The sequence below is a fragment of the Enhydra lutris genome, unplaced genomic scaffold (assembly GCF_002288905.1).
Source record: "Enhydra lutris kenyoni isolate GAN:26980312 unplaced genomic scaffold, ASM228890v2 scaffoldscaffold125, whole genome shotgun sequence".
Lineage (NCBI taxonomy): Eukaryota > Metazoa > Chordata > Mammalia > Carnivora > Mustelidae > Enhydra > Enhydra lutris.
The window spans coordinates 539,401-556,489 of NW_019154209.1; the positions used below are offsets into that span (position 1 = coordinate 539,401).

General features: G+C 41.5%; 1 protein-coding gene across 2 annotated transcripts in view; it reads left to right on the top strand.

The window, feature by feature from the left end:
- The window catches only part of LOC111139931 (family with sequence similarity 120C), a 111,235-nt gene extending 102,193 nt beyond the window's left edge, over positions 1-9,042 (top strand). Inside the window, exons 13-16 of one of the 2 annotated variants that reach the window (XM_022492344.1) lie at positions 201-402; positions 2,924-3,062; positions 3,449-3,506; positions 7,900-9,042. In XM_022492344.1, coding sequence (XP_022348052.1) covers positions 201-402; positions 2,924-3,062; positions 3,449-3,506; positions 7,900-8,154 — 654 coding nt within the window. In that variant the 3' untranslated portion in view covers positions 8,155-9,042. The remainder of the gene's footprint in view (positions 1-200; positions 403-2,923; positions 3,063-3,448; positions 3,507-7,899) is intronic. The other variant, XM_022492345.1, reaches the window with a different exon arrangement.
- The last annotated feature ends 8,047 nt before the right edge of the window (positions 9,043-17,089 follow it).

A 17,089-nucleotide genomic window follows, 5' to 3' on the forward strand; every position in this document is an offset into this window, starting at 1 on the left:
TCTTGGCTTTGGTTCAGGTCGTGATCTCAGGGTTGTGAGATCAAGCCCTCATCTGGCTCCGCGCTCAAGTGTGGAGTTGGCGTGGGTTTCTCTCTGTCTCCCTCTGCCCCTCCCCACCACCTCATCTCTCTCTAAAATAAATAAATAAATCTTTTTAAAAAATGGTGGTTGCTATTATTAATTCTGTTCTTCCTTTGAAGGCTGACCTGGCAACCAAAGTGGAAAAGATGAGACAGAGTATCCTTGAAGGAGTCAACATGAACCATCCACCACCTTCTGCTCTACTTCCATCACCTACTTTTGTGCCTCCCATGGTGCCCTCTCTCTATCCTGTTTCACTTTATTCCCGAGCCATGGGCTCAGTGCCACCTCCCCCTCAAGGACGGAGCCGGGGATTTGCGGGTCAGTACCTAAAAATGAGGTATTTGTCATCCTCAGTCTGTTTCATAGTAGTCTATCCAGTAATTATTGCCAGATACTGAATCAGCAGTTTTTTTATATATGTATTATCTAATTTACCTTCTGTGCTGTGCTGTGTAGTTTGAAGAGGAGTTTATTGACAGGGGTGTGGCCTAGATGTAGCCTGGGAAGTCCACTGACTTCCCAGACCATGCTCCATAGAGGTAGTTGGTCCCTGAGGATTTGACTGTCACCAACTAAACTCACAAAGTAACTGATGTAGAAACCAGGAGGTACTTTATTACTTCTGAGAACTATATCTCAAGTGAACTGGGTCACCATAGTTGCCGGTTAGCTCACTCATTCTCCATAGGCAGATGTACATAGGAGCTTCCAGAAAGACCAAATGGGAGGTAAGAGTAAATGACCAGTGTCCACAGACAACCATACCTGATGTACCCATTTTTGCTCTGGGGGTAGATGACACATTTCCAGAAGCACAGAGAGAAATAAATTATAGTCCGTGCCCGCCAGGGGATTGCAGTTTAGTGGGGAAAACAAATACACACACATATACCCAGACATACCTAACTATAAATTATGGTGACAACTGAGCTGTCGCTTAGTGATGAATAGACAGTCATGCTTAGGTAGCTCAGATAGTGAGCCTAATAATTCAAACAACCTTGGCAAAACACAATATTTTAATAGGGACATTTTGACATGAAATATCAAGGTTCTGTGATCAGGTGGGAGTGTCATTGCTGTGGTTGGAAATGTTTGTTGTCTATTGCTTATCATTTAAAAAAAATAAAGCTCGAAGTTTAAGTTTGTCTTCAATTTAGGCTCATAAATTTCAGTATGCATATTTAGTTCAAGGCTCTACTTAGATGAGCAGTGTGAATGTCTGCTCTGTTCAATCAGCTAATGAACAAGTGTTATAAACCAGGGAGCTGGCCATTCATTCATTCCATTCCTTGAAACTGACTTTAGAGATCCTTGCTCTCATTTTTTGTGCATTGATTTTATTGTGTCTCAGAAGACAGCCTTAATTAAGGTTAAGTTCTCGGGAGGTCCTTTACATTGTCCCAGCTCCCAGTGATGCCTGGTCTCCAGTTACTGGTGGTTCATGAGGAGCCTCTTGCCTCCTGAAAGGCCACAATAAGATCCCCCAAATGCAAGTCTTTCTAGCCTTCTTAGGACTAGCTAGTACCCTAGTTCCTTAGACTCCCACTATCATATGAATGAAGCGCTCTTTACTGCTGACCTGCTAAGTGAGCAAAGGGTTATTAACATTCATGTTTTTTCCATAAACTAAAATTAAAATTATTCTGTGAAGGCTTCCTTTTGTGCCAGATTACAAAGCTCTGCTGTGCTGGTGAGCTCATATGTATATACAGCGTTGGAATTTCTGTTTTAAGGAGATATGCTATCTTGTCTTAAATTAGTTCTGGTTTTCAGCTGTTGCTATTCTTGCTTATTAATTATAAATTGCTTTCAGTTTAGTTTCATTATTTTCTATTTAGTTTGGTTGTTTGGCTAAGCCTCCACTGTCATGGTATGTATTTGAATCAAAAGTGGTTTGGGTTCACTTTATATTAAGTAACTAGAATTTGAATAAAACTTAAAAGAAAAAGAAAAATCATTTGACCCAAATGAATAAACAAACAAAAATCAGAATCAGACTCTTAATTAGAGAACAAACTGATGGTTGCCACAGGGGAGGGAGGTGGGGGGCTAGGCAGAATGGGTGAAAGGGACTGGGAGGTACAGGCTTCCAATTATGGAATGAATAAGTCACAGGATGAAAAGCACAGCGTATCTAGTCAATGGTATTGTAATAGCATTGTATGCCAACAGATGGTAGCTGCCCTTGCGGTGAGCAGAGCGTGACTCCGTAGTTGACAAATCCCTGTGTTGTACACCTGAAACTAATGTAACATTGTGTGTCAACTAAACTTTAATAAAGAAAAAAAAGGAAAATAAAAGTGGTTTTGGCATATAATTTTCTAATAACTAGATTTTAGGACATTCATTCTTTCAACAAATATTGCATGCCTACTCTGTGCCAGCCAGGCTCTGTAGCTGAAAAATGTGTCGTCCACACCCAGCTTGCCAAAGTGGATGTCCTACAGATCTTCAACCCCCGTCCCTAAATTCACTTCCACCATGAACCTTTGTTGTTATCACAGAGTCTTTTTTTTTTTAAAGATTTTATTTATCTATCTTTGAGAAAGAGACAGCGAGAGAGGGAACACAAGCAGGAGGAATGGGAGAGGCAGAAGGAGAAGCAGACTCCCCACTGAGCAGGGAGCCCGATGCAGGGCTCGATCCCAGGACCCTGGGATCATGACCTGAGCCAAAGGCAGACGCTTAACCAACTGAGCCACCCAGGCGTCCCCAGAGTCTTTATCATAGAGAAATGGAAATAAGCAGAGTAGGGGGCACTGTAGGATTTTTTGTTCCACCTCTTATCCTACCTTGCATTTAGCATTCATTACTGCCCTTCTTCCTATCTTTACAGGTCTCCATCCAATCCCACCCCAAGGAGGAAAACTGGAGATTGCTGGGATGGTTGTGGGCCAGTGGGCTGGTAGTAGGTCCTCCAGGGGCCGAGGCTCTTTTGGCATGCAAGTTGTTTCTGTCGGTGGGCCAGGAAAAGGGTATGTATTCCAGTAGGTTGATATGACCTAATGTCAATCAAGGTGCCATTGGGAAAATGCCCAACTACTGAATACTTCTATTAAGGTAAGAGGCATTAACTAACTTTCCATTTTTAAAGCCAGTTTTCAGTTTAGTTCAGCAAACATACACTATATTCCCGGCCTCAATGAAAAAGTTTTTGCCCTAGAGGAGGACATGGGACACAGAACGATTTAGTATAATATAGAAATAAGAGAGATAAAGGTTTACAGTGGTAACACAGAGGAAGGGCACCTAACTTAAGGGAGTCAAACTTCCTAGAGGAGGTGAGTAGGTAACTAAGTGAAAATGTGGGTATGGACTCTGTGTGTTCCTCAGGATCACTTTTCCCCCTCACTTTCTACAGGCATGGAAAAGAACAGACTGGTAGAGGATCCAAAGGACATAAAAAAGGAAACAAACAAGTAAGCCCTGTTTTGCGGTTATCTAGCTTCTGTTTGATACCTCTTGTCTTTTCACCTAACTTGCAAAAGATCAGATCAGGCATGGAAAACTGTGTTTTCGGGGCTTCTCCCAGCATTTGAGTTCATTCTTTTGCTCTAGTGAGGGTCTAGTGAGGGTTAGCCTGCCCAGGCTGTTCGCACAATGTTGCAGAGTGTCATTCTTTCCTCTGAATGAGACCACAGGACAGAAACCAGGTCCTGTGTCCTGAACGCCTGTACCTACCATAGTATGTGCTACATGCAGCCACAAAAGGGCCAGAGTGAAGTTAACAGTGGGATTTCCAGCTACTTGGGCTTTCTGAATAGAGATGCTTAGAAAATTGGACTTCAGCCTTTGCTGAATATGAGAAGGAAGGAGATGTTGCCATTTTGTTTATTCTTAATGGCTCAAAATGGTCTTAAACTTTCCTCTAAGGTACACCTTGAATTATATCAGTTTCCACTGGTCTTCATTAGACATACCCCTCTCCCCAGACATGAAGAACCTAATCTTTATTGAACCAGAATCTTGTACTGGACTCAGCCTGCTGGGCTCCTCCTAGTATAGCAGCTATCATTTCTTTCTTCCTTCCTTTTTCTTTCTTTCTTTTCTTTCATTTATTTAGAGAGTGCTCATAAGCAGGGTGGGGGTGAGGCCAAGGGAGAGGAGAGGGAGAGAGAGATTCTTTTTTTTTTTTTAAAGATTTTATTTATTTATGTGACAGAGATTACAAGTAGGCAGAGAGGCAAGCAGAGAGAGAGGAAGGGAAGCAGGCTCCCCGCTGAGCAGAGAGCCCGACTCGGGGCTCGACCCCAGGACCCTGAGATCATGACCTGAGCCGAAGGCAGAGGCTTTAACCCACTGAGCCACCCAGGTGCCCCGGGAGAGAGAGATTCTTAAGCAGGTTCCATGTCCAACGCGGAGCCCATTGCAGGGCTCGACCTCACAACCCTGAGATCATGACCTAAGCTGAAATCAAGAGTCAGACACTTAACTGACTGAGCCACGCAGGCGCCCTAGGAGCTATTGTTTCTTGAATGCCCCCTTTCTACCAAGCCCTCTACTAGACATTTTACATGCAGTTTCTAATCCTCCCAAGGGTCACTGATGAGACCATATTGCAAAGCAGCTTTGACATAGGTTCTCAGTCCTGAATTAGCTCTCCTGTATACAGCCAGCCCTCACTGCATCCAGTTAATCCCCATTGTCTAATGCTTTCTCAAAGATACGTATTTGCTTTAATGTTATTTTGAGCTAAAAATGGAACTAGAATGGTAAGTCCTTCACACAACTCAGAGAGCAAGAACTTTGAGATTTTTCTAGAGCTGCTCAACTTTTTCCAGAAGCTGTTCAGTAAGATATAAGGGATTATACCTAGAAGGAAAATTGGTCACTCAGATAGGCTCCCATAAGGTAATACAGCCTTGATTAACTAACCATGATTCAGGGTCTGATCATTAGGTATACGGTCTGAAAAACCTGATTTTTTTTTTTTTTTTTTGTACAGTAAGAGTTGATTTCTCTCTCTCTCTCAGGGGTTGACTCACATTAACTAAGATCACAGAAATAGCTATGTGGATATGACTGAAAGAGTGGCACTGGGGAGAAGGGAGGGAGTGAAAGATACTGAAAGATCTGTGAAAGATCTTGTGAAAGGTGTGAATTTACAGCACTTTATCTCAATCAAGTACTTTCTGCAGTAAGTATTGTGATATATTGTACAGTTACTCTTTTCTGGTCACTCTTATAAAAACTTGTGAGGTGTTTATTATTCTCCATTTGAAACTGAGGCTCAGAGGGATGAAACATCTTGCCCCAAATTATCCATCAAGTCAATATCAGTGTTGCCCTTCCAGCCTGAGCTGATTCCAAAGCCTGTTGCTGTCCTGATTCCCCTGCAGTATAACAACTCTGATTGGTAGAGACAAGATTCAGACTTAGGTCTGGCTGACCCTAGTGCATATGCTCTTAACCATTTCTACCAGAGCTTGCTTTCTTTAAGTGTAAGCTGCAAGGGAATCCATGGTATCGGAAGTTTGCTAGGAGACTTGGAATCAAACAATAGTATTAGCTAGCATTTATTGAGTTTGTACAGTGTGCCAGGCACAACATGTTCTAAGTGCTTTACATAGAGTGTCTCATTGAATCCTTATAGGAATTTAGAAAACAGATACTATTATTATATTTTACAGTTGAAGAAACTAAGGGAAAAAGTAGGGATGGTAGATGATCTTAAGTTTCTCTTTGTGAAGATTACTGGGGATACTGTTACCTAATCCAGAGGTAGCCTGGCCAAGGAAATTCTCATGTTAACTTTGTTTTTAACTGAGGCATGGTTCCTGCACAGAGGTGCTGCTGATGGCCATGATGACTCTCCTTTTTCTATTCAGTCACCCTTTCTTCAAAGTATGAGATCATTGTTCCAGCTTATTTAATCTGCTTACATTATAGTCCTGTGTTCTTTATTTTTCTCAAGTCTTTTTAAATTTTTTTTAGTGATCTCTGCACCCAACATGGGGCTTGGATTCACAACCCCAAAATCAAGAGTCACATGCTCCACCAACTGAGCCAGCCAGCTGCCCCTATAGTCCTGTCCTCTTGAGATTATTCTTAGGCCACTGGAGTATTGTGTATTTTCAGATTCTTAAGTCACTTATTGGTAATGTTTTGATATCTTTGTTAACTCCCTCAGGTGGCTAATTCCATCCATTGTGCAGATTTTTACTTGTTTCATCTTTTTTCCAGGTTCTTGAACAACATTTTACAGTAGTGCCCATGTTGTACAGGTTTTGGAGCCAAAGGATCTCACTTTGAATCTGGCTCTGCCACTTACTAGTTCTGTGACCTTATACAAGTTACTTAACTTCTCTGTGGCCTAGTTTCCTCATCTGTAAAATGGAGAAATTGGCATCTACCTCACAGAGTTATTATGAGCACCACATGAGATGATAGATATAAAGAGGTTTTCACAGAGCCTGTAACATGGGAGGTACTCAGTAAAAATTTATAATTGACCACAGATTCAACAGGTATTAGGTTTCCATTACAATTGAATTGAATTTTAAGTAAATAAATACATAAATCTTTACAAAAATTAAAAAGAAAAGATTTGCATTATGTATTGTATCTTAATGGAAAGAATGAGGTCTTTGGAGTCAAATAGACTTGAATGCAAGTCTAGGCATGCCATTGACCTTGGGCAAATCATTTTATTTTTCTGAGCCTCATTTGTCTTATCCATAAATTGGACAAGAGAGTATCTGGCATGCCCAACAACTTAGCAATCGGAAGCTGCTATTTTCCTAAATAAATTCCTCATGGAGAGACAGCCCTGCATTGCAAGCTAATGCAGTTCATGTCTTTAGCATTATAATAACAGTCACGTCCCAGGAATTATCAGAAAAATAGGTGGCAGTTTTTAGTTAGGAAAGATTCTGTGGAGTGGTACACAGAGATCTTCTGGTTCTCCTTTCCTTTCATTTACATGTCCAGTTCTCAGCATTGGACAGGACAGTATTGTGCAGCAGCTAAAGGGAACAGACTTTAGAGGCTGACCCACCTGGCATGGAATCCTGGCCCCACTGCTTTCTATCTGAGTGTCCTTGAGCAAGTTACTTTGGTCTTTCTCAGCCTCAGCTTCCTCATCTGTAAATGGGGCATCATATCTACCATTTAGGGTTCCTACTAGTATTAGAAAAAGATATCGTAAAGCTTTATAAATGACAGCTGTGTCATTATTGCGTGGTTGTCATGGCCATTGAGTTTCAGTCAAATCCATCTGTTGTCACCCTAAGTTCTCAGGACAGTCATCGGGATGTACAATTAGGTGGTAGCAAGCTTTGAAGAACTGAAGCAGCTTCTGGAGGCTAGCTTAGGAACATGTTTGGGAAGTGTCAGCCAGTGTGGGTAATTACCAATTGCACTGACTCTCTCCGTCTTTGACAGGGCACTTCTTCCCCCCCCCCCATGGGGGAATTATTTTATTTTCTTGGATGTTAACCTTAAATACTTTTATATCAGCAGACATTTTTATTATCTCTAATATTGTCAAATGTCAGGTGTGTCAGGTATCAAAGCCAATCTCTTGGGCTCTGCTGCCTTGACAACAAATCATGGTCTTGGGAGTCCTTGCGGAGCTGAATGCTTGGCTTCCGAGAATTTTTTTTTATAATTTTTTAAATTTTTTTATTAACATGTAATGTATTATTAGCCCCAGGGATACAGGTCTGTGAATCACCAGGTTTATACTTCACAGCTCTCATCATAGCACATACCTTCCCCAATGTCCATAACCCAACCACCTTCTCCCTATCCCCCTCCCCCGGCAACCCTCAGTTTGTTTTGTGAGATTAAGAGTCTGTTACGGTTTGACAGGGCACTTCTGATGGAGTTTCTAAATCCCTGGAGCCTCATCAGGGTCGGTCCCACTCACAGGTAAATGGAAACAGTGGCACATCAATCAAAGAAGAGAAGAGTGATCATCACCTTCCAGCTTCATCCCAGTGTGCCTTACCCAGAGACAACAACATGTGTAATAATGGTAACCGGTACTTCCCTGCGAAGAATGGGGAGAAGAGCCGCTTGCAAGAGCAAAAGCTAGGAACTGTGGCACAGCAGAAGGAAGGGTAATGAGCAGAAGATGGCTTCAGCAGATCAGGAAGAGAGGAAAACCTATACTTTTCTGATTGTAGGCCCAAGTTAGAGGAGGACATGAATGCTTACCCTAGATTTACCCAGGATTTTATTGGGATGTCCTATTGTATTCATCTTTTTCCATTCCCTGTCTTTTTCTGGATCTCCAGACTTAGTGGTCGGCTTCTGGGGAAGCTCTGGCCAGAGATGAATGGCCGCAGCACTAGCTCCTATTCTCAAATCGAATATGAAGTGCCAATATTCTCTTTGCCTCCCCTGGGAGTGTAGCAAGGCGGTGTCTGTCAGAAATCTGGTGTCATCACGTAAGGCCCTATAGAAAAGTTCCAGCTTTGGTTTTCTGAGTCTTCGTCACATTACTCATTTACAAAACCCATGGATGGTAGGGGTAGGGACTGCCATCTGTGGCCTCCTAACTTGTATTTTCCTCTGTGAAGTAGTGGGATCTTGGTATATAATCCGTACCCTCCTCTCACTCTTTCTCCCCATCCACCTAACCCAGGATTTTGTACCACTGCCTCTAACTCTGGCCTGACAATCAGATAGGTAAATGTTTTCAGGGAAGTGAAATAGTATTGGTTATTTTATTTTATTTTATTTTTTATTTTATTTTATACACTTAAAAAAAAAACTACCAATGGCCTTTGTACTGGGGGATTCTAGTGAGTCGGAAAAGTACTGGGCAGATTTTTCCTGCCTCTGAACTAATGCATTGTTTGTAAAATAGAAGATGTGGTGCAGTTCACCCACTCCCTGCTGCCCACACCCTAAGAGGGTGGGAATCAATGTATTAAAACTGAGTACAAAAGGGAACTGAAAAGACAGTGCATGTGTGTGTGTGTGTGTGTGTGTGTGTGTGTGGGTGTGTGGGTGGATGTATATATGAATGTGTGTATCTATATGCATACACATACCCTTTATATAAAAGAGACAGATCTATTTATCTATACATATTTTATATATATAAATATATGTGTGTGTGTGTACACACATGCACACATACATTACATACATGGTGATGTCTCAGAGGATTTACTGAATTTCCCAGAAATGCTTCCACTGCTAGGGAGTGGTGGGTTTCAAAAGACCACACTTAAAAATCCTTACTGAGTCACAGCCCATCAATTATGAGAAGGTGGGCTTCTCTAAAGCAGACAAAAAGTACTTTCCAGAGATTGCCTGCTCAGAACAACAAACAGTTGGGTTGTCACAAGTTTAATCTTGAACAGAGCCCTCACATCCCATAGAGTGAGTGCAGGGAGGTTGGAATGGCTTTGGGGAAGATTTGAGCCTTTCCTTCGGCCAGAATAGCCACGTTCAGAGAGAGAAAGGGGATGGGAGGTGATTACCAGGGCTTGCAGCCAATTTGGAGGAAACCTCATCTGGAACTCCTGGGTCAAACTGGCCTCAGGCTAGAATTGATTGCCATGAATCCTTGAAGGAGAGAGGACTAGTATTGGAAAGATGGGTAGGGAAGTGTGAGGAAATCGACACTTTGATTTTACATGCCTAGATTGTTTTATTTGTTCATTGATGTTTTGACTACTGGATCTTTTCGTTTGCTTTGCAAGGAAGACTTCAGAGGACTCTGGCCCAGGCCTTTAGGGGCATTCTGGAAAGCTCCCAGCCCTTGAAGAGGCCAGAATCTGTCCAGGACAAAAAAAGTTGTTCTTCCTTGTGGAAGATACTCTTGAGACAACCTTGCATTTCCAGTTTCCCTCCTCAGCAGCTTTGGTATGAGGGAAGGGAACATGGCTTACAACAGATTAGCATTGTGTCTTCATTCAGGAACTGAGGCTTCCAGCCTTACACATCTCCTTTTGGGCTTTGTGATATTCTTGCCCAAGAAGTACCATTTCTACAGGAATTCAACTGACTAGACTTCTAGCAGGGTTTCTTTCTCTTTTTGAAAAACCCCATGCACGTTAACCCACAGTAGGTCCTTGGTGATTTTTTTCCAGACAACCACAAGGCTGTTTGCTCACTGCCCACTTATAATGAGTGCATCATAAGAGACTGGAAACAGTCTCAGACTGTTTAATCCTAGTCTGGCCCAGTTTAAAAGAACCCACAGCTTGTAGGGGGAGGGTGCCCTAGAATTCCTCTCCCCCTGCCCAGATACTTCTTACATAAACCAAAGCAAGATGACAAGAGTGCACACCTAGCAAGATATATCCAGGAACAAAGTGTACAGAGACATCCTCTTTGGAATTTGCTCCCTTAATTTGGGCCCTCCTCTTCTCATGGACCTGCCCAGCCTTTCACAAAAATCTTGAAGGGTAGGATGATTGTGTCCAGCAAAATCGGAATTTGGTAATGAGCTTAGGTGGCTTGGAAGTTTCTGGAGCCACAGATGGAGGAATCCTCAAAGCTCTAAAAATGACTAGAATTACTGAGCTGAATTAAATTAAGTATGTAGGCACCATTTTCTAATAGGAAGTACTTGGAGTTCTATGGAAAGGTATTTTCTTCAGTTGCTGTTTCTGTGCATCTTGAATCTATTTGACACAATCAAGTGACAGTATTGTTAAATCTCACAACCTTAAGAAAATTTCTTATTTTGTAGGCATTCACTATGAGAAGTAAAATTGCTGCTTTGACAGGGATGATTTCAGTTTGCCAAAAGGCTTGCTTCTCTCCCTTACACACCTCTGCTTTCTGCTAGCCTGGCCCAGGGTAAAGTAAGTGGCTTGCTTCCAACCTTGATTTTTATTTGGACTTCAGGGTTTGGAAGGTTATAAGAAAGAACCAAAAAGGGCCACATGCCTGAATTTAAATTTTCTGCCAAAATACGCAGCTTAAAAGCCAGAAAAGCTCAGGTTCATTACTGAAAGATGAACTTTTTCTTATCTGAGGACAAATTGGGGAAAGTGGGTCTGTTCTTTGCTGCGAGTACCACTTGAAGAGACTGTCATCCTCTACTTGAGGTACCATTTCTTACTATGATGTGTGTGGCTTCTCTTGAACAAAGTCATACAGGTACCCCCAGAAATGACCCCTTGACCTTGTAGGGCCACAGGCAAAAGCACCCTGGTTGTATATAGCCACTGATTCCCAAGGACCTGCAGTTCTTGATTTCTGCTGGTATGTCTTGGGGTCAGCCTATAACTCCCATCCTTATTCAGTGGCCCAACAAACTTTTGCTCACTTGCATCATTTTCATTCTGAGCCAGGAGGACTTTGGGTAGACTTTAAAGCCCAAGAAATGGCACTGGCACTGCCAATGACATTTGATTTTAGTCTCCATCCTGATTTTCTGGCATTATTGATTGTCCAAGTCACATTAGCTTCTTTTGATCACAGAGGAAAAACAGCCAGACAAGGCATTAGGGAGGGTGGTTAAGGCGGAGGGGTGGGGGGTGGGGGGAGAAATGCTTACGTAGGGTAGGGAGAATGTGGAAGTAACTGTTTGGTTATAGTGATCCAGTCTGTTGGAACCTTGGCTCATGTGGGCATGTCAGTGATACCCTTTCAGTCTCTAAGACCCCCTCTCCTTTGAAATGACAATACAAGTAGACCACAGTTTAAAGTAGCTAGTAGACTTCTACTAAGGTTTAATCGTTATACTTGTTCACTTCCTGTTGCATATTTCCTAAATATGCTTGGGGTTTTGGGGCAGAGGGTAAGTTTTCACTGTTCCATGGTATGTCACTCTATATTTTTCTCCCTCTCGTGACTTTGGCATCTTTAATTTGACTTTCTATTCTCTTTCCCTTGGCTTTATTGCAGTAGTCTGCTGGGGCAGGTAGAGCTCAGTGCACTTATTCCCTTATTATTGCTGATTACCTTCAATATTGTCAAAGGTTGTTTTGATGTTCTCAGAAGATAACTTCATTTTTTTCTTTTTTTTTTTTTTTTACAAAATCATCTTTTCCAAGTTAAAAGCAAAATAAAATACCCCCTGTGCTACGGTGCCCATTTCAGCTTTTGACATTGCCGTTGTACTTTTATAGCTCTTTTTGTCTGTGTTGGTAGTAACTAATGACTAGTGAATTTTCATGTAAATGAAGCAAATTAAATATTTCAGATTAATCTCTCATAACCCTGCCAAATCTGATAATTTCATATTAGTTACTTCCCCCCAAGACACTTCCCCTCCTTTTATTTTATTCTATTCTCTTCTATTTTTAGAATAACATACTAGGTTAAAGAAACTTTAACTGCAAGGAGTCAATGATTTTTAGTGCTCCCTGATAAATGATGTTATTGACAAAGTAAATTCTTTCATTGTTTTTTCCTGTGTTAATATCTCTTCTCCTGTGCTCTTGACAGTGTGTTTAGTGGATGGATAATACGTATTTCTCTTTCCCACTCCCAGATTCCAAATTCCCTGCCTTTTTGGCCCACCTCACCACAAAAGCTCCATAGTTTATTAATGTAAGTTTGAATGGATGCTTCTTAGGGGAAACTGCAGGAATTTCTGGAAGTGTTTCAGAAAGGAATGAAAATGTCTCAGGAGTTGTTCTGTGATGGAAATTGGTCTGTTGTTCTGTTAATGCTGATGGAAAGAAACTTACAGTGCTTAATAAAAGTCTATTCTTTTAGTAAAAAAATGTGAAATAATTTTGGGTGTGTGAAGTTTAATTTCTTCTCCCATTCCTGGATCCCTTTCTGCAAGTGGGGGTTATCTCAATTCAGAAAATGTTGCACAGAGATTTAGGAGCCTGTTTGTAGGTGAATATCAGGGCAAGAGAAACACGACAAGAATCATCAAAAGGAAGGGTATATTTAGCTTCCTACTGAACTTTTTTATGTGGATGTTCTAAAGGCACTTTTGACTTGACATTTCCCAGACTGAACCTGTCTTCTTTTCTGAAGCCTCCTCCTCTCCGTGAGCACCACCACCTTCCACTCAGTGGTCGAAATCACAAACCAACCTGGGAGTTCTCCTAGACTCAGGGCTTTCCCTCATTTCTGAAATCCCGCTCGTGACAAGATCTGTTGATAATACTCAGCCAGCTTTCTGTTTCTCATATCTGTCTCCTTTTTGTCCGAGCTGCTGTGGTTTAGCTCAGGCCTCTTCATGTCTCACCTGGATTATTGTAGTTGCTCCCCTGTCTTATGCCTAACTGGGAAATTATAAGCAACATTTCATGTTTAAGCATTATGTACCTTTGCCCAATGAAAGGGCCAGTAGCTTTTTTTTTTTCAGGTTCTTAAAGAAGGCTATGACTCAAGAGACATTAAGAACCACTGCTTTAATCCACTATGTATATCAGCTTCCAGAGTAATCTCTCCTAACATGCTGTACCCCCAATTTCATGGTCCCTTCATAATCAGGCCCCTGACCACTTCCCTAGCCTCATTTCCTACAACCCTAACCCACTTCAGCAACACTAAAGTGTATCCCATACAGCTCTTAATACCCGTTTCTTCTCATTTGCTTATACCATTGCCTAGAATGCCTCTCTCCCTTTGTCTCTGGTGCATTCTCAACTTGACCCCCCAAGATTCAGCTCATAGCTTTGTGATTCTTTTCTTGATCCCTGACTAGGGATCCCTGTACAGACTCTTCACGCCCAGTCCTATAGCACTTTCCTGCATCTCTGCCCCTCAGTTAAACTGGATCATCTCTGTCTTCTTGGCACCTACCACTCAGCATGCACCTAACAAATCAAGGACAGCTAAGCCACCTTTGAAAATATTCCCTGGTATAAAGCAGATTGTAGACTTCTGAGGCAGGATGTGTTGATGGCAAAAACACAAGATTGAGGATGAAGGTTTAGCACTGGATGGTATTCACTTAAATGTGTTATGGGGCTATAAAAAGAAAAAAAACCAACCCTGAGCTCTGAGTCACCTTCGAGCCATAGAGGGATGCTTATAAACACCTTACGCTTAACTGAAAACTCTTATTTGTAATATACTTTGTTTTATATTGGCTTCATTGTGGCTACAGATGCCTTTTCCTAACCTTTGATCTTCGGGGATTGGGAGTCAGAAATTAATAGTAGGAAATCTTGAGCATTTGGCTTTTGAAAGTTACCATTTATTGAGCACCTGTTGGGTACGAAGCTCTTGTAGCTTATTTCTAATCTTCAAACCACTCTGCAAAGTAAGTACCATCCCCACTTTGTACATGAGCAGATGCATTCAATGGCGCCCAAGTTTGCACACGCTAATGACCAATAAAACCAGGGTTCTAAATCTAATTTTGTTTTTACTAAGTAGATAACTTTGTCTCTGCCTGCCCAACATTCCTTCTTCTTTCTAGCCATTAAACCCAGTTTTCCCCCTTGGTAGTGCTCCTCCCTATCTTGGGGTAGAGGAGGCTTGGTGGTCAGTCACATGGCTTCACTTTCCCCAGTGGGATGGCTGTATGATCTGAGCAGGGCTAATTGTGCTTTTTCATGGATTTGAGGGAGAAAGTGACAAAGGATTAAAATATAGCTCTTAAACTTACAAACATTAGGAATAATGTGAGCCTAGAACATTGCCTTCTATTTATATCTTCTACAACTAGTCTTCGTGTGTGAGAAACATGAAAATCCTGTGGTCATTTATTAGGAACAGATTACAGAAAGTGGTCTATCGAAGTCTTGCCAGAGAGAGGTCTGGGCACTTTATTTTACACATTTGTATACATTCACATTTCATTTTTCAGCCCCTATATATCAATAATCTCTAACTGTTGAAAAGGGGAGTGTATCAGGCAGAATAAGCTAGGTTTTGCTGCAATAACCCCCAAATCTCAATAACATAATAGAGGTATACTTCTTGTTCATATATGTCCAGCATGCGTTGGTAGGGGAGCGCTTCATCTACAGTCCCTTGGGAATGCAGACTGACAAGCCCCATTACTGGGTTGGGGAAGGCATGTGGCAAAATGCAAACTGACTCTTAAAGCTTAAAATGGCACACAGCACTTCTCTCTTCTCATCCTCCAAAGCAAGTCACATGTTTGCACCTAACTTCATGGAAGTGGAAAAGTACAATTCTGCTAGGTGCCTGGAACGAGGGAGAGGTAAGAGTTTGGTGAGTTGCAGTAAAAGCATCACAGGGAGAAATGACCCATTTCTGGGTAGAACTGATTCATCACATTTTGTCTGGTTGCCATAACCTAACCACTTGAGCTATTATACCTAAAATTTGAAATGAAACAGTGAAGGCTTCATGCCCATTCAAGTGTCCTAAGGGATTCTCTGCATGTGGCTGAAGTGAATACAATTGGGTGGTAACACAAGTTTGGCTCCCCTCGCCCACTTTGTGGGGGTGGCTGTAAGGATTAAGTGACATAGTGTATGTAAAGTGCCTGGCATGTAATCCAGCCTTGATAAATATGAGCTGTTGTTGAGGTTCTGCAGGAGATGGTGATAGATGAAAGACTTTATGCTCCCAGTCATGGCTTCCTGATAACACATTCCTTCCTTGCCTGTAATTGGGTGCCAGTCCTTCCATTTGAATATGGCTGCTCCCAAAGGTGACCAGTGTGCTCCCTGTCACCAAGTCCTGGGTGTTCATACAGGCCTCGTCTCACTGAGGACTTCCATAGTAACTGACACTGAAACAGAACTTACTTCCTGAAACTGTCTGGCTTCCCTGGCCTTTCTTTCTCCTCTTTCTCTTTCCTTTTTGACTACTCTGAAAAAATCATGTAATATTTGATAAACACAAGAGGCTATATGTAACATATATAATGAAATGAGATAATAAAATGAACATTCATGGCCCACTGCCTAACCTAAGAACTATTCCATCTCTCTATCTTCTGAAGAAAGAGGTATCTTGAGTTTTATTTTTCATTCTCTTGTTTTAATATTTTTATCACAGTTATCTCTGAACAATATACTCTTAGGTTTTTAATTTTATACAAATATAATCTTTATGTAGTCTCCCACAACTTCCTTTGCTCACTCAATTTGATTTTTCTGACTCAAACGTGTTGTTGCTATAATTGTAGTTAATTTGTTTTCACATCTATATAGTATTCCATTGTATGACCACACCACAATTTACCCATTCTCTGTCCAGTGGAAATAACAGGTTTCCATTGATGTTGCTGTGAATACTTCTGCACATGGCTCCTGCTGGGACCTAAGGCATGCAAATGTTCACCTTTATAAGATAGTGAAAAAATTATTTGTTTTGTAAAAGAAAAATTATTTTAAAAAGTAGCATTAAGAGGGAATAGTAATACCTGCCTTGCCTCCCTTACAGATAGTTGTGAGCATAAAACAAGCTAATGGATGTGAAAACACATTCAGTACACTAAGAAGACATAGTTGGCCTGCTGGTTTTGAGTCCAAGTTCAGACTCCTAAAGTTGACCCACGTGCATACTAGTTTCTAGGACCAGAAAGACCAAAACTATCCATTGTCAATTTAAAGTATTTCTAGAATTTCTGATAAAAAAGGCTAGACTCTTAGATTCTGAGGCAGGTGTCTATTTGTTTTTTTTTCTTACCTGACCAGCAGCCCTTCCTTGTTCTATACAGTAATAACACCTCAAATTTCCAAGGACGTACATCTATTCTATTTTTGGAAGTTTCCTCAAGTGCTCTGCTTTCCCCAGCCAGGGAGAGATTTGCTAACTGTCATTGTCATAGATTTGTTTGTTTGCTTGTCCTCTAAAGATTCCTTTTACTTCTGGTAATTCCAGCATGATTGATTACAAAAATGGCCACAGTTGTTCACATCTTCCTGTATCTACATCTTCTACAGCTCCTCCCATTAAGAGATGGCATCTGGGGGCGCCTGGGTGGCTCAGTGCGTTAAAGCCTCTGCCTTCGGCTCAGGTCTGGGTTAAAGCCTCTGCCTTCGGCTCAGGTCGTGATTCCGGGGTCCTGGGATCAAGCCCCGCATCGGGCTCTCTGCTCAGCAGGGAGCCTGCTTCCCTCTCTCTCTCTGTCTGCCTCTCTGCCTACTTGTGATCTCTGTCTGTCAAATAAATAAAATCTTTAACAAAAAAAAAAAGA